The following is a 25,391-nucleotide window of genomic DNA, read 5'->3' on the forward strand; positions in this document are numbered from 1 at the left end:
CAGGATAGCAATCAGATATTACAGGTGTGACACTTTCCCCTGGTGAAAGTCATTAGTGTATAAATATTAAATTATTGCTGGGTCTATGAAAACATCCAGAAATTTATTCTTGTAATCGTAGTGCAGGGTTATATGATTTGTATGGCTTCAGCTACTCCAGTGCTATTTAGAAACTGCTTTTAATTATGGCTATTACATGTAAAAACTTTTCTGATACACCTTTGTATCTCTTGCATTTAAACAACCCTGTGCATAAAGAGGTGCTTTTCCTTCCTTGCAAAAAGTCTTCTAGACAGATAATACTTGGAAAGCAAGAATTTTTACTTTTTATTATGGTGGGGTTTTTTGTTTGTTTTACTTGTCAGAATTCCATTTCTAATTAGTTTTAAGTCTTATGTTCAAGTTTTATGAACAGTTCCTGGCTCTGCGTTTTGAACCTACACGTACCTAGTTAGTAGTGCTAGGAAATTCTTGGAGGAGCCCTGATTGAAGATTTTTGATAAAGTAGTTATGATGCTAGTGAGGTTCTTTTCTTTCCTTGGCCTGTGATTCTTGCATCTTAGCATTATGGAGTTGGGAAGTCAGAATAAGAGCATTACCATTCATCTAAAAGCTGGAGTTGGATTTTTTTCTTTTTGCTTTTCAAGAGATTCCAATGTTAATTTCCTGAACTGTTTCCAAAGTTGCAGAATATTTTGATTTATTTTCATTAGGTTGTTTTATATTTATTGCCAAATGGCATGTTCGTAAAATGCAAGATCATGCAATGCAACGTCTCTGGAAATTCTCTTGGCGTACTCAATCTAAATTACTTTAAACAACTCTATCTGAATGTTGTTTTCAAAAAGAACTGAATAATTACTAAACTGAATCCAAGCAATATACACAGGTTTGCTGGAAAGAAGAGTAGATACAGCATATGTTTGCATGAATTACACAATAAATGGTTTCTGTATACAGTTTGCAAATAGTGATTATAATGTCATGTTAATAAGATGCAGGAAAATGTGCTGAAGGAATAGTGCTTTGCTGCTTTTGTCACAGTTTCATCAAACTGATTTTGTCAGCACTGGAGCATAACCCTTGCCACATTAGTTTGAGTGCTCATTAGGCAGCCGATTTGTCTGAGTCCTCATTAAATTGATTAACTCATTTACTTATGGATGATGACATGTTATGTGGTACAGGAATGGTGGTTAGAGACTAGAATCAAGACTTATGTTGACTTGCTTAGTATTCAGTTGTTCATTTATTTCTGCAGTAAATTGCCTCATTCAAGTACTATAGCATCAGTGATTTACATTTTGCAAAAGTGTAGTGTCAGCTGAAGGGTTGAACTCACACTGTGTAAACTTGCACCTTTATCTGTAAAGTATAGAAGACATTTAGATTTAGCTTCTTAAGTTTATAGCTTGCTCAGATTCCCTATTTATTTCACTTGGGTACTAGACTTTCTCATAAAGAACCTAAAAGGCTCTCTTGAACATCTGTTTTAATGTAAGTTATATAACAAAAAGAAACAAGTATAAAACCTCTTCAGTTACACATTCAGAGGAGGGAGATGTTATTACTTTGAGGGTACTCAAAGTGATTTTCTGAAGGTTAGCTTTCAGAAAAACAATCAAAATGAAAATCAGAAATCAGTTGATGATTTAGGTCAAATTCTATGTCTTTTAAAATTTATGTCGATATGCTTTTAATATTTTAAGGTGCTACCTGGAAGCCCTGACTGTGTGTAAGTCATGCTGAAATGTGAGTTTTGGATGCCAGCTACAATTTTGGTCTTCATATGTGAAACTAGAGAAGCATGCAGGTTTTATCAAATAATATTTTTGGTCCAATTCAGTGACTTGGCAATGAATAGATTAGATGTAGCTTGGGGTAGCTCAAAAAGTAGTTGAATACTTCAAAATTTATAAGAGAAACAAGCCTAAATTCTTGAATGGTCAAATTATTTATTTCAGTAAGAATTGAATTTGCTTATTCCGAGGCTGACTGTGTCACAAGCAAGAAGTAGTGTGAAGAAGCAGAATGCTTTTTTGTATTACTAGTGTGCAGTACAAGCCTAGTCATGGACTGTGGCGGTATTGGATAACCATAGTTTACGAAGACTGGCCAGAGATCATCCTCTCTGAATGCAGAACAGAAGCAACAGGTAGTTATGCACTGACTGAAGAAGAAACAGGACATTTTCGAAGACCAAAGAGAAAATTTTCATCGTGAAACCAGCAGCTATCTAGGTCAGCAAACTCTTGAAGCTTTTAGAGGCATGGCATTGCAGGAGTGCTTTAAGACAGTTTCTAAAGAAGATGCATAGCAAAGCTTCAGATATTGGTGAGTATCTTTTCTGTAACACAGAGAAATGGAAGACTGGAGAGGTTCATGACCAAAAACGCAACTAATCCTATGTAGAGGCTGTTCTGACTGGAGTCAAGATTTTACTGAACCAAAGTTTTAGAAGCATGCCTCTCAGTGATGGTACTGGCTTGAGCAGTCACCAGGTGCCATCATATTACCTTGTTCCTCTCCCTTCCACAGATGTTCCTGGGAAATTGTTTTGAGTGGTTGTTTTGAGTGGGGAAATGAGTCAGACTAAAACCATTCTCATCATCTCCTTACCCCTTTCATTGTTTTCTTTCTCCTCACCCTATGCTACTTTCTATCTGTATCACTTACTGAACTCCGGCTTACAGCATGGCCTCAAACATACTACTGTTAGAACATGGAGTTTGGGGGAACAGCAGAAAATGACTGGGGAGGGATGAGATGAGGTGCAACATGAGCTGGGCAGCCACTTGCAAAAATTCTTGTGAAACTGCAGGTTGAATGGAAGGTGATAGAGCAGGGGAGAGGAAATAGTTTGAATGGCTTGGGAAATAAGAAAGACTTTTCGTGAACAACAGCATTGGAAGAAAGCTAGACCACAGAGGGAAATTTAAAAGTGGTTTTACATCTCCTTCTGAGTTAATTAGAGCTGTGTGTTTGTGCTTTGCTTAGCTTTAATGTAAAAAGGGAGTCATTACTTAATTTTTTAAATCATTAGTGTATTAGTGTATATATATACTGTATATATATACATTATATACAGTATATATGTACACTATTGCAAGTGTTTATAGTATTAAACATGACCATCTCTGTAATTTGAACTTTGAATAAAGGTGAGAACTTTGATGTTCTCAGGCTTCTTAGAAGCGTAACACTGTGTTGCCGTAGAATTGAGATGAGACAGAACATGTGAAAATACCTGTTACTGTAATAGTTGCACAGTAGTTTTGGTTATATGTGTTCATTCTGATACACAGTTTTATTGATGAGCTACTCAAACTAGTTGTTTCAGTGTGACAGTGACCGAAGTGCAAGTGAAAATTTTTCCAGGTGGATACAGAAACAGGGTAAAATCTTGCTTCCCTTCTGTGAAGGGGATTACTGTCACTGAATTAAATAGAGCTAGAATTTCACCCACCCTTTTATTTCGCTTTTATTTTTGGAAGAAACGACTCCAAATATGTCTCATTGTGAACTTTTTTTATTTTTATTTTAATGTCCTTAATTTCAATTTACTAAGATACATCTGTATTTGGCATGATGAGGAAAGTTTGCAAAAACAAGTTCTGGGACTCTTATTTCAATTAGTGTTTCTGTTGAATCATTTCAGGATCATAGAATAATTGCAAAGTACATGTGGAACACAGTTAATATTCAAATAGGAAATTGGTGATCAGAGTTGAATTACTGGGCTCTAGATTTTTCTACATCCACTTATTTTCTCTCTTCACTTGCTCTGACAGTTATAGACCGCTTCTCTAATGGGGCTTGCATTTGAAGATAAGCCTGCATGTAAACAAATTAACTTTTCTTAAATGGAGAGCCATTTCATCTGCAATAATGTACTGATTCATAAACTATCAGAAGCATATTAAAAAAAAAAGAAAAGATAAATGACCTATTGTATAACACTTACTATTAGGCAGACTAGATGTCCCTGTGTTCTGGGAGATAAGGCTCTTGTATTATTACACCCTAATAAAATGAGTTAATGTTTTAGTATCAGAGATAAAAGGACAGTTGGATATATTTAATAACCAAACCGAGAAACACTTAATTTTAGTTGTCTGCAGCAATATAACACAAATTCCCCTGTAAAACAAATTGCACTTTTGGAATATACTTTAATGTGCATTCGACAAAGGAGAAAATGAGGTGATTGAAGTTCAATTTGTAGCATGTTATTAACCATTTCCACTTGACTAGATGCGTAAAAGGATAATGGATGAGGGTTTTATTATTGCCTTTCTGCTAAAATGAAGTGGTGTAAAAGATAAGGTGATGAGATTAATGAACATAAGGAAAAGGCGTAATCAATCAAACTCCAACAGGGAGATGAGATGACAGTACTTAAGATTTGCAAGGATACATGTTTTAAAAAGTGAATTTTATCAACACCGACATTTTGTTTGGGTGGAATGCTGAGAAGCAGCTATTTGCCAATTCTAGTTATTTTTTGGTAGGCCCTTTATGCTACTGTGTATTTGAAGCTTAAACAATTAATACAACAAATTAAAGTTGATAAGCAGATTTTTTATTTAAAATCCATATTTTAAAAGAACTGTATCATCATTAAATGAGGACAAACAAATACAACTTGGCAAATCAAGCAGGGATAATGTTTTGTTCATCCGTTTATCAGTTCTTCACTAGTGGAATACTCTTAGATGTGTCTGCATGAGACTTTTAGTCTGTGCTACTGCCTCGAATTTTCATCCTAGTCATTTCAGTAGCTAATTTTCATGCACTCAAGAAAAAGGTAAGGAATGGTTTCTTTGTGCTGTAATAAGTGCTTAGCCAGTAAACTCTACAAGGTTTCAACTTCCAACTCCTTGAGTAGAAAATTGATTATCTTTTGAGACAAATCTGCTATCTCTAAAATTACAAATTAGCTGTAAATTTGTTCCTGCTTGCAGGTTGTGGTATTTTTTATACTTCAGATCTCAAATGCAGTGCTTCTTTCCCCTGACATGTATCTTAAAAGTATTAACCTACTTGAATATCTATATTGCTGACATGTTATGTAAAGAATTGATGACAGGTGCTTTTGATTTTCACTGATGCCAGATCCTAAATTGTCAGTATTACTTGTAAGCACACCAGCTATGGTTACTTATAAAGAAAGCTAACCTGAAGGCAGGTCTTCTGTCTTAAACTACACTTTTTTTTTTTTTTTTTTTTTTTTATTTTTTTTATTTTTTTTATTTTTATTTTTTTTTTTTGTCACAAGAAAACATTGAGTTACAAACTGCATCACTTCAGGACTGAAAATGCCTCTGCAAAACCATTTTTTTCTTTTGCCCTCTATATTCTTCTCATTTAAAAAAAGTACCTTTCTCAGAATGTGGAGCTGACTGGGAAAGGAGCTGCTATGCAGTTAGGGATTTTTCCCAATTAAAAGATTTAAGAAGGGCTCTCACATAATTCATTCAAACGTGGTTAATTTACTTGGTAAGAGTTGCCTATGAAAGTGCTGCCTTAAGTTAGTTTTGTAAATGAAATATTCATAAGCAGGATAAATTGTTGCATTTTCTCAAAAAACTGTTAGTTCTTGGCAGCACTTTGAGCAGGATGGATAGGATATTGCTATGAGGTTAGGTTTGTCTAAAAGAGCAGTTTAAAATGCTTTTCCCCCTTTTGACTTTATGGTAACACTGTACATGTTGGCTGAAACCTAGTGCTTTGTAAATACTCCCACATTAGACATGACTTTTTCTGGATCTCAGGAAAACTTACAGTTGTGCAAAACAGCACTGTGGATTTGTAAGATAAATGCATAACACATCCCAGATTACAATTCTTCACAAGAGCTGATATTTTCGCATAGACTTACTGCCCTCTCTCCTCCTGTCATCTGAAGAATTCTTTGATAGGCTTATTTTTTATTGAGCCCTCAGGAGTAGCAAGTTTTAGATTTAATACTCCAGGGGGAATGGCAAAGCAAATCATGTTGTTGGATCAATTGTTCTGCTGTCCCCAGACTGCTGTCTGTGTATCTGTTACACTTGAATCACATTTCCAAGCCTTTCTTATCAATCATTTGGACTAGAAATGAAGTTTAATTTTCTATTGCATTTTTAACTGAAATTAGGGTTATGTTCTTGTTCTGTTACCCTAGAATCCTAGATGTGGTTGTAGACCTGACATTAGCTATTTCCATGGCTTGGAAAAGGGTCTGTACTTGTAGGAATGCTTTAAAGCTGATTTTAAATTACTTTATTTTACCATATTCTAAGATGTAAAGCAGCAGTTATTGTATAAAACCTTCTTTTCACATTGCTTTTTGTTCTTTACAAACACGTGATAAGTTTTAATGGGTCAAGTTCTATGGGTGATCTGAAAAGAATAGGTTCTCCCTTGCAATGACAGGTCATAGCAAAACGTTTGTCACTGGCTGATTTTAGTCAGATCCTTTACTATAGAAATTAATCTGTTTTTACAGGAATATAAATGTAAGAACACAGATACAGAATACGAGGTATACACATATGTGTCTTGATTAAAATAAGTGCAAAGGACATATCCTTTGATAATTAGGAACAATTTCTCTATGTTGCTGTCATACCTGTACTCTGTTTTGGTTTACAGTAAATGAACTAGCTGTGAGTGGAGAAGCATTTGCGCAGTGGAGGGTTTGCTAGCAGCGCTGTGCTATCTTCTGTCACAGCTTCTAAGAGCAGGAGGGAGAATTTCTGTAGCATTAAGTACTAATACAGTCCTTGGCTATGGGGCAGCCACCAGTCATCCCACATAAGGCAAATACATGTAATCACACAGCAGACCCTGCAGCTGCTTCAGTTTACTCAAAGGGGATTTGGTTCCTGCAGCAATCTAGAGTTTGTGCAGCACAAAGGTGGCATTAAGCCATTTTTACATTCCCATCCCTTTGCAGGCTGCACCTTCTGTGCCATATCTGTCATAAAACATAGCACAGAATCTTTTAATGTAAACTGCTGGATTGGCAGCTCCGAAGTCTGACTTTTCTCTTTGCCTTCAAGAAGCACATCTATTCTTCTGTGTATGGGCTTGGTTCCCATTAATGAGCTGATCAGATGCAGCCTTTCCTGATGACTGGTACTCTAGCTTCCTGCCAGATGTGTGGGGGTGGCTTTTGTTTTTGTTTTGTTTCTGATGAAGGGATATGAAATTCAGTTTACAGGTCATCAATTAAAAAAAAATAAAAACCAAAACCAACCTTCCTTTTGTCATTGAAACTTTATTTTTCATTGCCCATTTGCTTTCGTCTTCTCAACCATCTTCTGCAAGATCACTGAAAATGGCAGACACTGGACAACTGCCAGTATTGCAGGTGCATTAGTTCCCTTCTTTCTTGATTTTAGTTGCTGCTTCCACTTGCACGTGTTCTGGCTGGATAGACCATTGCTGGATATGTGGAGAAGTCGTGTCCTGAAAGTGGTGAAATAGGCAGGGGCAGGGCACAGCAGTGGGAATCTAACGTGAGTTTTCTCTTTAGCTGTTCAAAAGAGGAATTTGAAGAGACATTTACAGCAAATGTGAACCTTATTTTTTCTAGAGAAAACAAAACGAAGATGGGTTTTACATTGTTTTCTGTGCTCTGCTTTGAGACATACACTCCTGTATATTATCTTTCACCATATCTGGTTATACTGCTGTGGATATGAACTGCTGTGTGTCATTAGTCTGGTGGTTGTGCTAGTTTTCAGACTGTACTTCATAGAGATCAACCAACATAGTGTGATATAGATTATCTCCAAGGCTTTTCAGTGCTAAGAATTTTATAAAAGAAGAGGGACCAACCAGAACTTGGAACTTAAAAAAAACCCCAAAACAACCCACAGCATGATAATATCTTTTTGTCATAGAAAAAGAACCTGTGCTTGATGACTTTTCTGGCTTTCTCAGGTACTTTCATCTTTTAAACAAGAGAAAGTTTGGCTTGTTTGAGATCCCTTAAATAGGTTAGAAAGGTTTTTTATTGCAATAGTATTACAATATTATGGCATAGATTTGAGCCATTAATGAAGTAAGATGAGCAAAGCACAACAGCATTTGCTGTTAAAAATCGGAAAGGGCCAAAGTCCTCTGCTAAGTGCTGTAATTGTAATTGTTGCAAGTTTGACAAATGTTGGAAGATGCTTCTGATATACAAGGAAAAATATCTTTTTTTCCTCAGAATAATAAAAAGAGAGGCCTGTCCAAAGAGACTCAGGTCTGATGGTGCAAGGGAGAGTAAGAATACAGTAATTCCCACAAATCAGTTTTGACTGTCTGAAAAACAGACTGACCGAAAAACTCAAACTGATGTCAGCATGGGTAATTAATCATAGATGATGAGGCTGCATCTTTACCATTTGCTTTCTTTAATTTTGATTCAGTTTTCTTATACCAGGAAGAAAATAATGGTACTTCTAGTTGCATAAAATCTTTCCAGGAAGAAAACTGATCTTGAGATCCTTCAAAGGTATCCTGTACTGGAGAATTCAGACACAGAATGGTTAAAAACAGGCCTTGCTGGTATTCTTCAACAGTATTTTGAACTCATTTATTTCAGATACAAACACCTGGGTATCTTCCTCATAAACTGCAGCTGAACAAGTCCTGTGCTTTCTTACTGCTATCACAAACCTTTCTATACAATTATGTTTTAATTACATCGGCAAAATTTGGGTCATGGTCATACTTATCACCTCAAAAATATACATCTGGTTTATGCTTAATGATAATACTTAGTGCTAGGGAGTATACTAAAAATCTGTGAGGTTAAGTTTTAAAAGAGTTTTTGTTTTATAACCTCATTTCCAATAACAAAATACTTGTCATGATGTCTTTCAGATGATCATAATCTAAATTTTTATTTCTTTTTTTGTTGACTCACGAGGAGACAGGAAGACAAATTAAATGGTCAGTTTTCCCAAAGACAAAATTTGGAGCATCTAAAGATTCCTGTTCTTTCTCTTTTAGTTTTCTGTGTTAATAAAAGTGGGCTAAGTAATGAGGTAGAAACATTTGTGCTTATACAAAGGTATGTTGTTAGCACCAAAATAAGAAAGTTGTGTGGAATTTTTTTGAGAGGTCTAGATACCTGCTCCTCAGTTGCATAGGTAAATGCAAATGGATTTTCCCCACCTATTTTCCAAAATTCTGTCTCATGTAGGGTAGCGGGCATGGGATGAGCCATTGCATCATTCATTACTACAAATGTTTAGTATTAATAATACTTTATTTCATAATTTTTGACCCAACTTCCATGACTTAGTGATCAATGTCTTTGACAGCTTCTATACAGTGAGAAGTCATTTAATGGAATTTTGCTCAGTGGTGCTTAAGATCTCTTCTTGAACTTCTGCAGGTATTGTATTTTTTCAGTGTATACCAAATGAAATCAACAAAACCAGCTTTTTTAGTATTTACACTGTGTATGTTTAACTGATGGAATTCACTGACACATGAAATCATGAAGTTGTATAATTAATGCAGTTCACAAAGGGGTTATGGAATCTGTCAATCTTTGTGGACATCAAGACTAGCCAGAATTGTACTTATTAATTAGAATAGATTGAATGCAGTCTCCAAATTTTAAAACTTAGGATCTAATGACAGAAAAAAAAAGACAAAATACTCTTTTTACCTACTGCACATACCTATATGTTACGTTTTTGTGTAGTCTCTCACTCATATTTTAATATGTGCACGTATAGACACATATGTGATTCTACATGTATGTGTACCATTGCACTTTCGTAAGAGTATTTTCAGTCTTAGATAAGCTAAGCAAAGATGATAAGCAAATCTAGATCCATACAGACTCACTCATATGTGACGTGAACATAATTCACACTTCAGTGTGCAAGGCACATGCACAGCTCAGAGGATCCTTTGCACGATTTATGCTTATGACTGTTCCGGGTTATTTCTGTATGATTAAAAGATACCTTAGTTATGATTTGTTGTCTGTATCTTTTTACTTACTAGATATATGAAATCTGTGTAGGTATTAACAATACTACAGCAAATACCATAAGCAGGTAACCCTAATAGAGTAGAAATTGTCACCATTCCGTCTTTATGTGTATGGATTATAAACACTGCTATAAATAAATAAATAAATAAAAGTTTGAGCAATGAAGTTCCCAGTTAATGCATACACTTTTTTCTTGATGATCATCATATGATCTAAAAATGTGTGTGGTGGTTTTTTTGCGACTTTGTATTGCAAGTGTATTATGAATTAAAAAAAAAAAAAAAAAAAAACAAACAACAAACCTGAGGCAAATGAAAAGAGGATGATTGGCTAGAGAGCTGCCTATCTAAAATATTACATAAAAACCTTGGTGTCATAAATTTATGTATTCTTATGTATCTTTTTCCTGCTTGCAGGTGTTGAATTGACGTTTCTGGAGTGCATGGTTTGCAGGCTGGGTCGGTAGCCACACTGCTTTTTTAGTGTGTCTGAGATTTGTAATGGGAGGTTGCTTTAGAAGGGCTGCCCTTGGTAGTCTTGGTAATAAATTATTTCTAATTCTTTGTTTGCAGCATTTTGAATCTCAGTAATAGGTAATTATAATTTGCATGCGTGTTTATTGGAAACACACTGAGACTATCAATTTGTTTCACACATGTCAATGAAAAACTTGTTGATCACTGTTTACTTAGCCTGCTCTCCAGTTAGCAATACTGAAGATGGACACAGAAGATTAAATAGCAACTGTTTCAGGAGGTGCAAGCAGAATCATTTGTAAATTGTTACGGTTGATTCTTAATGGCAGACTGTCCCAGATGATGTAAACAGCTGCATGAGCCTTTTGTATCTACCTCTGGATGACCAGATCCTACCAAGTCCTAAATGAGAATGTAACAGGCTCACTGAATCAAGTCATCAGTCAACTCCTACAAGAATCTGTGAATTCTTGCAATTCTGGATCCTCTTTATCATAATTAAGCATGCTGTCTTATTTTCCAAAGAAAGGCATAACTTTACATCCTTAAACTTGCAGGGCTTGGACAGCCACCCAAACCTATATTCATTTTCTTCTTTTTGAACTTCCGCTTTCTAGGCTGCATATTTTAACTTGAACACCTATCTTTAGCAATCAGATCTTGTTCTTTGGGTTGATTAAATGTTGTCTGACAGTGATAAGGAGCTTCTGCCCTCTAAGAGTCAGTGGGGTTAATCAAAAGGGGGGGAAAAAAATTGTGAAATACTAGATGCAGTAGAAGAGAGTAAGATAGTTGGTACTAACTTTACTAACATTGTTCACAGATTTATTAGTCCGTGTGAGGTGTTTAGAATCTCATTGTCAAATCAGAAAAGTTCTGAACACAGGGTCCCCTAATGGCGTTTTTTTTTCCAAGTTAGATCTTGACAATCAGGTTCTCTGTAGTTAGTAGAAGACCACTCTCAGAAAATCTGCGTTGCATGCTTTTTTCATTTTGAAATATATCTTTAGTGTCAGGGTAAAGAGAGAAAACATAGTTATACATTCCTCTATTTTAATCGTCTGGGAAGTATTTTTCATGTCATCACATATGTACTGATCCGTGGTCTGTGACAGACTTTTATTCATTTCCAAACAAATGCTGTTTTGTTTTTATATCGTGTATGTAGGAATTATTTCAAAACTGAATAGATCTAGAAACAAAACTGAGTCCTAACTAAAGGTTAAATTCTTAACAGGTCCAGAGGGCTTAAGGTATATGAAGCCTGGTATAAAGAGTATACTGTGAAATAAGAATTCAGTTTGTGGTAAATCTGTCTGTCCCCAGCAGCTTCCAATAAAATAATTTTATCCTTCTAGAGCACATAAATTTGCTAGTCGGTGGTTCATGTATCAAAGAGCATTCTGTGAAAATATCAATATCATTGGTTAATATAAATGAAATTAATTTTTAAAGCTGGGCTAAAGGTTGACATCTGAAAAATTGCATTACTTTGCAGAAGAGAAATTTCTGTCTTCCAGTGAAATTTCAGGTCATAAGGGCAAGTAATTTTCACAATCTTCAATGGGAACCAGTGAAATATGAACTTCATTGTCACCTAGCCCCAAAGCGATAAGATAAAATGAGCTGATACATCATTTGCTGTGGTTTTATCATCTCCTCCAGTAATTGGAAGAGAAAACATAAGAGTCCTTTACCACCCCCCTCCCCAATGCCTTCACCACCCACACCCAGGCATAAGCCATTTTGCTCTGATCGATACAAAGGTCACAGAGTATTTATTTATTTATTTAAATTTTTTATGCTGGGTAAAACTGTCTAGTGGAACATTAAAGTAATGAATATGTTTAATTGAGTTTGTCACCCATGAAAATGCTGAACAGGATTGCATGGCAGATTGTGTGTGCTCACAGGAGGGACTGGATGGGAGACTACCGCTGTTTGCCTGGCTGATTGTGTAAATATCTGAGATTTAAAATGAACATCTTATGTGTTGTTCTCTTGATAAATCTAAAATAAACTAATAAGCACCATGATTTATTTAAGAGCATTTAGATATTTTGAATTATTAATAATCTGATCTAATTCCCTATTAGTTTGGTTGTACTTGTACGCATTTAAACAAAGAACAGAGAAAGGTCCCCATCACTGTGAATACTGCAGCTAGGAGCTAAATAGTACCTGTACAGGAGGATCTGAGGATCTTCAGCTGGAGGGCTCAGATTGTGGTGGAGATCCAGGTTCCTTATGAACTGAGAGTCAGGTTTTGTAACCTCTTAAGTGCTGTAATTTTGCCTTCTGAACAAAAATGACCCGAAATGGCAGAGAAAGCTGCTAGAATAATGTATTTATGGATTTTATATCTAAACTGCAATCAAATTTTAATGCAAATTAAATGTTTTTTGGATTTTCTTGGTGGTTTTTTTTCTTTGTCTGGTATGTCATAACTTTTTCAGGAATATATAAATGGGCATCAGCTATTTAAATAAGCTATTTAGTTTTTATTTTATTTGTGGCAGTTAAATTGGCTGGCACATTAAAGTAATATAATTACTCAATTACTGTTTCAGCTCCATAACCCATTTGCAGACTTAATTACTTCTATTCACATTTTCAAGATCAATAGTACTTTTCTCTACAATGAAATATACGGTAGTTGATTGGTTTATTTAAAAGGTAAAGCAAAATGTTCTTTTAGTCTTCAGTAAAATACTCCTTCTAAGTCAGGAGACAGCTGTAGTGTTGGTGTCTGTTAACTGTTGCATGTAGTCTTTTACAAGAGACTTTGTTTACGATCAACATCCAAGGAGGGTTTTGAAGAGAAGGTGGGGTAGGGCATTTCTTTTCAAAACTGTAAAATGACTGAATAGCTTCTGAGTGAGTGTTTTAATGCTAGGAAATTAGCTGATGCACAACTATGAATCATTAGAAGACTTCGTTATGTATGATCTTAATTCATGATCAGCACTATGTTGCTTGAGTTTTCATGCAACTCTGATTTCAGAATCTCCTCGAAGTGGAAATTGAAGCTGGCTATTCTTTACTTGCTAGTTTCTTGAGGAAGTTTATTAGAGCCATGCAATGTCAGGGCCTGCAGCACGAGTCTGAGGGCTGATTACAGGCTTAGGCCTTCATTTCTGTTACTTGAAGTAAAGTACGGACTTCATGGAAAGGCGGAAGTAATTTTTTATTTTTAGTAGTGTAGTCATGCCGTCTGTTCATCTGGTGTTGCCAAAGTCTAATCACAGAACAGTTTGTCTAATGAGATTTTCTTGGAACCACAGAACTTTAAAATTGCCTCATTTGTTTATTTTAAGTATTTTTAAATGGAATGGTGAGCTGTATAAATTGTCTTTCCTCCTGTAAGGTGCAGTATCTTTTGAAATAAATGCCATAGAAAAAAGTGCAATAGATTAAACTTCAATCTGATGTATTGAATCAACTGAAATTCTATAAATACTATTTCACATAGAGAAGGTGGTGCTATTTGTCCAGATTAAACTAGATTGTACACTCTCACTAATCTTTGCTCCAGAAGCTGTCCCAGAACTGGTGGGGAGAAAAGGCAGAATGGATGAGTAATTTTTAAGATCAACATATTGTACAATAGTATGAAGAAAATAGTTGTTCTTAAATTCTTAAGTAGAATTCTCTGGTTTGTAGCTTCTGGGCAAAAACAGGCAAATGCAAAAATAGCTTTTGAAAGTTTTAATTCTGGTAATATCAGAAGTGGTAACTGATTAAAAAAAAAAGACAAAAAAATCCTTTTTCCAGATTAAAAACGCTGAATTTATTTTGAAGTACAAGTCAGTTTCTGCACCTAGGAGGTTCTATTAATAAAATCAGATATTTGACAGGGAATAAAAGGTTGAATTGGATTTTTGTAAGGAATACTTAGTAACACACATGAAAGAAACGTGTTTGTCTTCTGGACCTTTTATCTACTATAGGTGGTGTGATGAGTTCAGAGCAGTGGTAATGCTGCAGTTTCCATAGCAACTGGTTCACTGGCGGGCTAGACCTCTGTCTAGGGTGCTGTCAGTGTGCCTGGAGTTTCAGAGAACAGTGTCCCAAAGAAGGTCTGTTTCCACCTAATCCAGTTTTAATTGAACTCCAGAGACTTTGAAGTGAAGCTGCAGACCAGGCAGACGCTATTCCAACTCGAAATGGAGGCCTTGCTTGGCTAGGCCTCAGCTGCTTCTCACTCCTGATAACTTCTGTTAGAGTAGTTTAAAGAATTGTTATAGTGGTGACTGGTAGTGTTTCTGCAGTGCAGTTTGAGTTTCTGCTATAAATCCTGTTGTACTGAATTCAATAACTTCATCATGGCTGCACAAGGCGCACAATGTAACCTCCCTCTGACCTTTTCAGGTTGGTACTTTTCCTTCCAATTTTGAAGAAGTTACATGCAAGGTTTCCACTCACAAAAATTCGTGCTCCACAGAGTAAAAATAATACATAGTCACAGCAATAAGTGTTTGAATTTTGAGTGCACAGACTGATAGCGACAAGCAGGCTGTTCTGTTTGAATTGATACTTCAGAAAAGTGAAGGTCATCGCATTCCTGTTTTTCTCAAAAATAGTTACTGAAATTGTAAGCTCTGATTTAAAGGTCATAAAATGGATGGGTACCAGCAAAAGTACGAAGAGATTTTTGTACACAAGCACTGCAACTTTGTCTCCTTCATTACCTCTTTTGATGTTGTGTGCCTTAAAGGGTATGTCTATGCATGTAACAAAAGCCAACCACAGTGGTTTTGAATAGCACCATAGAATTATACAAATCTGCCAATTAGTGTGGATGGGTTATTTATGTGGTATGGAAAGTGTCAGAGTGGTCCAAGTCTGTTAGTTCTGCAGTTCCAGAAGTGATTAGCAGCCACTGACAGTCTCTGGTCCTTTCACTGCATTTCTAGAATTCAGTGTTGGAATAGTTATTCATTTTTACTTTCTTTTTCTGTGTGTATATGGGTCTTGGAGGAGAAAATGTCTGTGGCACTTATACTGAGGGGAAGATAAGGGAGAAGTAAAAATAAGGTGTGGGAAACCGTTTGCTTTGTGCATTCTAATCTTCTGTGCTCTCTGGTTTTGGTTTGCCAGTGGTGTTTGCTTTTAATTCACAAAGGTGTTACAGTGTTTTATACTGTATTGTGTAGTGCCTTTATAATTGTGCTTCTGTTCTCTGCACTACAAAAATGCAGGTTATTTGTGAATATATAATACATACAAGGGAAAATCCTCCTTTGTTAAAAATCTATAAACAAATTATTAGATTCATTAACAGTCTTTGTTATGTTAAAGGCTTCAACTCCATTTGTTCATTTTTTTTATATCATATTTATACTGTATTGCCCAAATGAAATCGTAGTAAGAGCGATGTTAACTAGGATTATATGTGAATCTCCTTTTCTTTGATAGATTTCTTTTAAGTGCTTTTGTGTTTGCTAAAATTGACAAATCTCAGATTTTCCTTCTCTTTTATGGTTTGTTAATCTGAGGTAGAGAAGTGCCCAATCTCTCTGTCCCTTAACACTTACATAATTAAGCTTTGAAATGAAAAGGAAAAAGTGAAGCAACAAAGAAACAAAGTGGCTGAGGGCTGAAAATGGGATTAGTTTGAATTGTGAAGGCAGACTAAGCATCTGTGTCTGTCAGATGGGATGACAGGAATTGTAACAAGTTACTTTGACAACCGCTTACTCCATAGAGAGATTATGCTGAGTTCATTTGCAGGTTTGTGTTTAACCTTAGCTGACAAAATGATACTTAACCTCTTATACAGCCAACCTTTATAGTTCCAGAATTAACGAATGTTGCCTTACCGATAAAGTTGGGGAACATTTTTTTTCTTTAAAGACATTATTTCTTGCTTATTTGTTACAGGCCTGTTATTGCAATGCTAAAGGAAGTGCAGATACATCTAATGGCACAAGTAATAGATTTCAGAATACGTTTTTATGCTGTGTTGAAGTTCCAGACATTTCATAATGTTTCTGAAACTGCCTCGGTTATGGAAAATAGGCAGTTGTCTTTAAAGGAAAAAGTGAAAGAAAATTTTAAGAATGCTTTACATGAGTATTTGAATCTGGGACTTCAAAAAAACTATAGGTTCGTAGCATGATTTGAAGTTTGAGCAGATTTTAATTTTGCTGCAAGTTTTGCATGTAACTGGTAAAATCCATGTTTGTGAGTCAAGCAGTTTCTCTTTTACAAGGTACTACCTGTACCAACAACATATTTAAAACATTCTCTCTCTTCTCTTTCTACCAGATCTTGGCATATACAGAAGGACTCCATGGAAAATGGCTCTTTTCAGAGATTCGATCTATCTTTTCCCGACGTTATCTTTTGCAAAATACAGCACTGGAGATATTCATGGCAAATAGAGGTACTGTATGTTTAGAGGAATGGCAAGTGTTGATCTGGCGCTATGTGCATTCTGTTTGGCTGTTAGTCATGTCTTCTTTGGTATGGATTTGTGTAGATAGCAGAAAGGCTTGGATTAAGTGTCTCAATATTTAAATTAGTGTATTTCTGTAGTCTAGTTTCTCCTTTTTTGGGAGTTTTGGTGGTTTTTTTTTTTTCTTCAATGAGAAATCAAGATAAAACACATGATATCTGGGAATAAGCAATGCCTCACTTTCATTTATATCCACATTTTATTTGTCAATCTCTAGAAACTCTCGCTTAAGAATCTCTGATCCATTATGCATGAAAGGGATTTTTTGGCCCTTTGGAGGGTTAATAGTTTTTAACTATACACACCAAGAATAGCGTAATGAAAGAGCTTCACTACTGAATTAGACCAGTGACTGGTATGGTATACCTTCATGCTTTATTGCTAGTAATACTTTCTTTCAGTTGCACCCTAGTGCAACTGTAAGAAATGAAGGTGGATTTACTTTGTTTATCAACCTTATTTTCACCCTCCCTTTCTTCAGTTCCTTTTTCAGACACACATATATATTGTGGCAAGTCACTCAAAATATAGTGCATTGAGACTTGGAGAACTTTCTTCTGCTATATTCTTCCCTTAAAGTTTATTTTAAACTAGATTATATGATGTTTTTGCAGTTTAAACTATGATTCTTTAGGTATTTTTAGTGCTTTTATACTAATAATGAAATTTTGAGAAATAAATTTTGAAAACCATGTACAAAGACTCCAAATAAAGTAAGTATTAAGACAACACTTTTAAAATGTAAAACATCATTTGGTAACAATGTGAAATGTCCTGAAATCAGTAAATGTTGCATAGGATAGCACGTTTTATGCTGTTAGTATGCTAATCAAAAAGTTTTTGTCCGAAATTAAAATGCTCTCGAATCTTGAATGTGGCTCTTAGACCATTGTGCAAATCTGAAGTGCATATTATCCAGCAGAATATTAATCATGTGCATAAAGACTTTCCTATTTTGGAACCTGTAGTTGTACTCTCTGAAGTCATAAATGTCCATTGGTGATACCATAATTAGATTGTTATTTAGATTTTTAGGTGCTATTGAGTAAGTGTTACTGAAGTATTAAACAAAATACGAAGATATTTTTAAGAATATATCTTAAAAATATTTAGAAAGTAAACTAGTAAATGTGTGAAACAGTTAATATAGAAACTTTTTAATCAGTTCTAGACAGTTGATCTGTACATATAGATGTAACTTCTGTTCAGAAGGGAAAATAAATGCAGACCTTGTAAGATTTGTAACAGCAACAACTTTTGTTGAAACTCTTGTTAGTGGTAAATAAAAATAGTTCCGGAAACTGTAAAGAAATATGTCCATAGTAACCTGAAGGAAACATGTCTAATCTTTTTCCTGTTCTACATCCAAGCTTAGGGTTAAATTTTATTGGGCCAGAAAGTCTAAATAAAAAGGGTAAAATCACACTGTATTTCTGCTCTTGTGTTCACAGTGGGTGTCATGTTCAACTTTCCTGACCAAGCAACCGTAAAGAAAGTGGTTAACTGTCTACCTCGGGTTGGTATTGGGACTATCTTTGGACTACCGCAGACCAGGTATTTTACAATTTGAGTTAATTTTATCTGTCAGTTCTAAGAGTTCTTTTTTTCATCAAACCAACCTATATAGCTTGAAGCATTTATACCTACTAGTTTACAAAAGATGCACATCCTCAGCCTGTCACTTTTGTAGGCTATTTGCAATGTGTTTGTATAATCTTAAAAACTTTTAGACTTGAGATTTTTTTGTGATTTCTGTTAGTTATAGGGAAGATATCTTCTTTTTTGGCAATGAGACTCAATAACTTACCCTACTTAAGGAAAACTGGTTTCTTTGTTCTTGCCAACTCACTAAAATTTAAGACTGATTTAAGACAGGTTATAGGACTGATTAGCCTTTATGACAGTGTTCAATTATATTAGCTTGACTGTAGCATCCTCAAATCCCCTGTAGTATTTAAATGTAGCTGAGAATGATCATGCCTCATCAGAAAGATATTGTGGTGATGTATAGAACAATATAAACTAGATGTGTAGAATGGCATGTGAAGGATTGGTATGGTGTGCTTGTCTTCTAGGTCTGGAGATCATTTTTCAAATTTTATATAATGAGAAATTAGTATTGCAATGACAAGTTGTGTGTTTGGATCCTAAATCTGGAAATACAAGTTGGATTGGTTACCTCTTGTATTTTAAAGAATTAGAAAACAATTTTAAGTAGATTAATTTCTACATTTTTAGAAGAAACAACAACCCTTAAGGAGTATCTTGTTTGTTGTTACTTTATATTTTTATTTTTAAAGATTTTTGTACAGAAATGGCATTAAAATAGTTGGGGATGTTTTCTGTTGTGTTCTGTAGTTTACTTTTTTTTTATGAAGTACAGAAAAATTTCTCTTGAATTGCAATTATAGCCACTCTGTAATAACTTAAAAATTTCTATTTACAGGAGCAAATTATGTGTGAAAGTTTTTAAATATACCTGAAAGTATAGAGAGATTTGTTCAAAATTTCACATCCAATTATACTGATATATTTGTTTGCAATATAATAATGCAGTTTATTAAAATGAAGAAATGTTCAGTTGCTGGAACCATTTTCTTTAATTGTTTACCCATACCAGTAAAGACTTGTTAACTAAAACTAAACCTAGATATATTTTTTTCTTTTCCCCTAAATTATGTGGTTTGGTATTTGCAGATGTTTTTATTATGACCAAAACAGTCTTGGGAATTTTATGATAAGCTCTTCTCTGCTTGATTTATCACTCCGAGGAGTGACTCTGTAGTCTTCTTTCACAAACACTAGGAATCTGGCATCAAATTCTATAAGTTTAATTGAGTTATTTATCACTAACTCTCCACCACTGCCCAGAATTTAAATCTCAAGAGAATGGACTTCATAATGAAGTTTTATCATCTTATTGTTGTTTTTCTTTTTTCTTGAGGGATTTAGAAACATCTCCTAAAACATGACTTAATTCTCATGTGAAATTCTAAAAGTCATGTAATTTTCTTATTTAATGGTCTGCCATCTCTGTAAATCACTAGTAACATATTTCTGTAAAGCATCAAGCCTTCATGGAGCAGCTGAATTTGCACAGCTGTAAAGGAGTCTGTTTGAAAGCCTTAAAATCCTGACATATCCAGCTCTCAGATGTTTTAAATATTTCATTCTTATTAGATTATAATGCTTTAAAAGTGAACTTCAAGTATCCAAAATAGTTTGATCCCCAGAGAAATATAGCACAGAACTAGTAAAAAAGAATACGTAAAACTGCCACTAAAATTCAGGTAGATTAAAAGAACCACCGATTTTTCTCATAAGTTTTTCAATTTTGTTTTGTTTTGTTTTGTTTCCCAGGCGCATCTCCTTGGCTAGTCCAAGACAGATTTTCAAAGCTTCCAATATGACTCAGCGATGGCAACACCGAGAAATTTCCAACTTTGAATACCTGATGTTTCTAAACACTATAGCAGGTAACACAAATTCCTGTAATGACTCAGAGAAGAAGTTAATAGTGGTGCAGTCTCAGCAGACATGGGGACACTACTAGATTTTACCCTTTTAATAAATAACTTTTTCTATGTATGATTTTATTCTGAAGAACAACTTCACAAAATCCCCCAAAATTGGATTGTATGGTCAATCCAGGAATGTAGTGCCTGGATCACCTGCACTGCTATGCCAGGACACTGTTCATCCCTTCCCAAATCCTAATTCATACCCCTGTGTGGTTGTCCTAATCTCTCATTCTGTATCTGCAAAACTATATTTATTTAACCCGTCTTATCCCACTAGCTTCTAACCTGCTTGACCTCAGTTTAGTAAATGGAGGCTAATTGTTAGGTCTCATGACCTCTCTCTTATTTTCCAACATATTATGTTCTCAGAGCAACTTGCAAAGTTTCTCAATCTTCAGCTCTTTTCTATGGTATTGACAGTGTTGAAAGGCTCAGTTCGCATGCAGACTTGTCTCTTGCTAACACAATTGGTAAAACAAATGCCTCTGCTCCTGCTAATTCCATTTTATACAACTGGTCAGTTTTGCTTGTTTCTGTAATCACTCATTAAGTCAGAGATGCCAGGATTCTGGCAGATTTATAAAAGTAGGGGTAGATCTGCTTGCCTCTTTACTGCTGAAGTCGTTTGAAGCAAATCATGACACTGTGGCTCTAGTGGATGATCCTTTTCAGCTTTATTATTGAAATAATAAGGTGAACTTACCAATTTGATATTTGAGTTTAAAAGGAATAAAAAGATAACATTATGGAGAAATTGAAAGTTTAGTTGCCCGTGATGGGGAGTTAAAATATTGTCATTATGGCTATCAAGTTGAAACAAATAAAGATAGATACCACAGGATCATGTAAGTAGCCTTAATCCTGAATAAGAGATAATATGCAACATAACCAACTGCTAAGGGAATGACAGGGCCTGAGTATACCATTTGAAAATTCTGCAAACCAGGATGGAACAATACTGAATGGTGTAAGAGAACTGGGAAAATAAAAACTTAGGTGGAGTTTTAGAAAACGTTTTCTGACAAATTGATTGAGTTGTGAAATAATACTCCTGGGGAAGAGGTAAAAATCTGTCCTTTGAGACTTTTAAGGCCAGGCTAGACAAAATCTGAGAACATACTGATTGGAGGGGATATGAATGAATGAGCTTCTGCAACAGTATCATAAAAAGAAACAGGATCCTTGTAAAAACTATGTATTTTAAAATTGCAGACCAGGGTATGTGGTATATATGTATGTATGGTATACGATTATTGTAATTGAATCTTTTGTTTTTACTGGAAGAAAGACATGTCCATCTTACAGATTCATAAAGATGCACATGTGAACATGAAACCAGAACAGATTGCCTGTTTTGGTAAATGCTGGTATGTCCATAGATGGTCGATCGTCAAGGAAGAATTCCCCTCAAAGTGAATTCTCTAGATGAATGGTTATTACTTGCATAATTTCTCAATCTAAAATCCTGAGGTGCTTCATTCTGCTTTTGCATACTGAGTTTAATACAGTATGTAAAAATACTGCTTTAATTTTTAGTGTCAACAAAAGTAATTTGCTCTCTTTTTCTTTTTTTGAAGTGTTCCTCCTTAAAAAAACAGAAGACAAGATAACATAATCAGGGAAAGTACTGCATAGAAAATTAACGGATTTAACTGTCACTTACTGTATGCAAAAGCACTTACAATTAAAGTGAAACAGGCTGCAGTGCTTTAAATTAAACACTAGCAATTTGTAAACTTTTTCATTATCCATTTCAATAAAGGAAAGTAGAATACTGAAATGATAGAAGATCTGAAATAAAATACAATTTTCTTGAAGAGCTCATAAGGTTATATTATTGTATCTTTAAAGATTGGTATTTTAGTTAAATATGACTTTTAACTCATGTTTTTTTTGTTGTTGTTCTTGTTGTTGATGTTTGTCAGGTCGAACTTACAATGATTTAAATCAGTACCCTGTCTTCCCTTGGGTTATCACCAACTATGAATCAGAGGAGTTGGACCTTACGCTTCCCAGCAACTTCAGGGATTTGTCAAAGGTATTTGTCATCAGAAACAGCTTTTTTTTTTTTTTTCTGTCCAATATTTATCACAGTAGCTTTCAGTCTTGTTAATGTTTTTTCTGCATTTGGTGCAATAATGCTAAATGCACAACCATTAACAGTGTTTTATTTCTAAAAGCATATACAGATAACAGGGACCCGAATATGGAAAAGTGAGTTATTGAGGTATTCTTACAGCTTCTGATTGTATCCATTTACTAACTGTTCATGGAAGGCAGTCTTAGTTGGAGCATACATGTTACATTTAATTCCAAATTTTAATAAAGTTAGGAGTGCTGAAGCTGGTAAATACTGAAAACTATCCAAATAATTTTCTGGTTTTCTGATGAGAACTGTGCTTTCTTTAGTTCTTTAGTTTAGTTTCTTTAGTTCCAAGAAAGGAATATTTCATTTTACAAACTAGAAGCATCTCTTATTTTCTCTACAAAGCTAGGTGCTCTGATCATCAAGCAGGATCTTTTTCTAACAGCTAGCTATCGTGGGAATGATTGGCACATGGAGCAATATAGTTACTTGATGGAAAAGGCAAAAAATGTATTTTAATTATAGCTTATTTTTTGCAAAAGTCTTCTATGGAAATTTGTAATATGATAAAAAACAAACCAACAAAAAACAAAGAAAGAAGTAAAGCTGTTTTTAAAAGTTCTTGCTTTCAGTTCACAATCAATTAAGTTAAACACTGTGAAAATCTTCAGAAAACTTTTTTTTTCAACTGCAGATTTAGTTTTTTAACCTTAAAAAAGGTATTATATAGTCATCATATCATAGAATCATAGAATGGTTAGGGTTGGAAAGGACCTCAAGATCATCTAGCTCCAACCCCCCTGCCATTCCCCACCTTCCACTAGACCACATCACTCAAAGCCCCGCCCTACCTGGCCTTGAACACTGCCAGGGATGGAGCATTTACAACTTCTTTGGGCAACCTGTTACAGTGCCTCACCACCCTCACAGTAAAGAACTTCTTCCCTATGTGTAACCCTTCCTTATGTGAACTTCCCCTGTTGAAGTTTTAACCCATTACCCCTTGTCCCATTGCTACAGTCCCTGATGAAGAGTCCCTTTCCATCATATTGGTATGTATGTGTGTATATATACATATATGTATATATATATTTGAGGACTATACGATATCTTTTGTGTGTGTATATGTAGGTACAAATAAAAAAAAAAGAAATGACATTTTAAGTCCAAAGCAGTGATATACTGAGGTACTGTTACTGTAACATTTTCTAATAGCGTTACTTAATTTGAACAAGTCATGAACTCCGTGCTTTCTCAGAATGTCTGACTGACACAAGTCCATATTCGTGGGTAAACCTACATGTATTTTCTATTTTTAAAAGTATTTTTAAGGTAAACAATATTTTAAAATAATTTATTTTAGTGGAATTTTAACAAATGCTTTCTTAATAATCCCCATGCAAAAAAAAAAAATCTGAAGGTAGTTTACAACTGAAAATACTTATCACCAATCTAGATTACCCTTGTGAAAATTGAAAACTTCAGCTCTGTGTGGCTTGAATTAGTATATGAATTAAATATATTAATCATAAGTGATGATTTTTGCAGCATCGTTTTCCATTAACTTTTGTTAAATGATAATTCTGTATATATCATGTCATTGCTAAAATAACTCAAGACAAAAAATGGATTCTCCAGCTACTATACTTTCGAGGCATCTCCTTGTAATTGTATTTTAACTTATAAATCTGTCAATTCAGTCAGCACTATAGTCCTAGTCTTTCTTCCTCCACCCTGAAACAGAACTAAGTGCAGTGTAGAACAATTTTTCCTCATTTTAGGTTAGGTACTACTCTTGTCTCCATTAAGAAGTCAGATGGCAAACCTGCTCTTTTTCTGTGTGTTTTTTAATTAACAGTGACTGGTTAAATGGATTTCTCTGTTCATGAAAGTAGTCTTTGAGGATTACTTAAGTATACATTAAGTTCTGAAGGAATCTTTCCATTGCTGTTGCTGAGAGAGGACATTACTTAAGGATATAGCCAAGTGGACATTACTTAGGTTGCATCTATATCTATGCCTTTACTTAACCTTCTCAATCATATGTTTGAAAACTATGAAGTTACTACAGGAAATAATTGTTACAATATTAGATTTTGAATAATAGCAAATTGCAATAGTATTGATAGTTGTGGATGGTAACTGTAATTAAAATACATGTGCTCTGTATATTAGAGAGGGGAGACTGAGGTTACATATAAGGAAGAAGTTCTTTACTGTGCGGGTGGTGAGGCACTTTACCCAAAAAAGTGGTAAATGCTCCATCCCTGGCAGTGTTCAAGTCCAGGTTGGACAGAGTCTTGGGTGACATGGTCTAGTGTGAGGTGTCCCTGCCCATGGCAGTGGGGAGTTGGAACTAGATGGTCTTGAGGTCCTTCCCAACCCTAACTATTCTATGATTCTATGTCATTCATACTGTATTATGAGTAGAAGGAGTTTAATACGTATTATTTAAGCTTGTAACATGGCAGCTTCTAATGTTTAACAAATGATAGGCAGAAAATTACCCCTGTTGTTAGGGAATAGTTAATTTTTTTGCATATATGTATATTTAATGTGCATTTTGCCTTATGTTCTATGTTGTTGATCAGGCAGTGAATCTTGATCTCTGGAAATGTAATTCATCTTCTGGATGAATGCCAGGCCTTCCCATATGTACAGTAAAAGTCTTTGTGCCATACCTGTCTCAGACATACCAGTTCAAGTTTTGGCTACTATTTTAGGCATTTCTAGCAGTATCAACTCTATGTAGTTTAAATGTTCAATTTTGTGTCAGTTGATGAATTCATGGCAAATGTCTGAAAAACTTTGCTAATATTCAGCTATCAAAATGTTTGAATGTCATGCATATTGTGTT

The 25,391-nt window shown here is 34.9% G+C and overlaps 1 protein-coding gene across 4 annotated transcripts in view; it reads left to right on the forward strand.

Annotated features, from left to right (window-relative positions):
* Nucleotides 1-25,391, forward strand: part of LRBA (LPS responsive beige-like anchor protein) — a gene marked incomplete at its 5' end in the record, with an annotated part of 401,371 nt that overhangs the window by 252,068 nt on the left and 123,912 nt on the right. For all 4 annotated transcript variants that reach the window (XM_080629345.1, XM_080629347.1, XM_080629346.1 and 1 more), the window contains 4 exons: nucleotides 16,738-16,855; nucleotides 18,379-18,481; nucleotides 20,288-20,403; nucleotides 22,374-22,486. In XM_080629345.1, coding sequence (XP_080485471.1) covers nucleotides 16,738-16,855; nucleotides 18,379-18,481; nucleotides 20,288-20,403; nucleotides 22,374-22,486 — 450 coding nt within the window. The remainder of the gene's footprint in view (nucleotides 1-16,737; nucleotides 16,856-18,378; nucleotides 18,482-20,287; nucleotides 20,404-22,373; nucleotides 22,487-25,391) is intronic.

Source organism: Psittacula echo, assembly GCF_963264785.1.
Source record: "Psittacula echo genome assembly, chromosome: 1".
Classification (NCBI taxonomy): Eukaryota; Metazoa; Chordata; class Aves; order Psittaciformes; family Psittacidae; genus Psittacula; species Psittacula echo.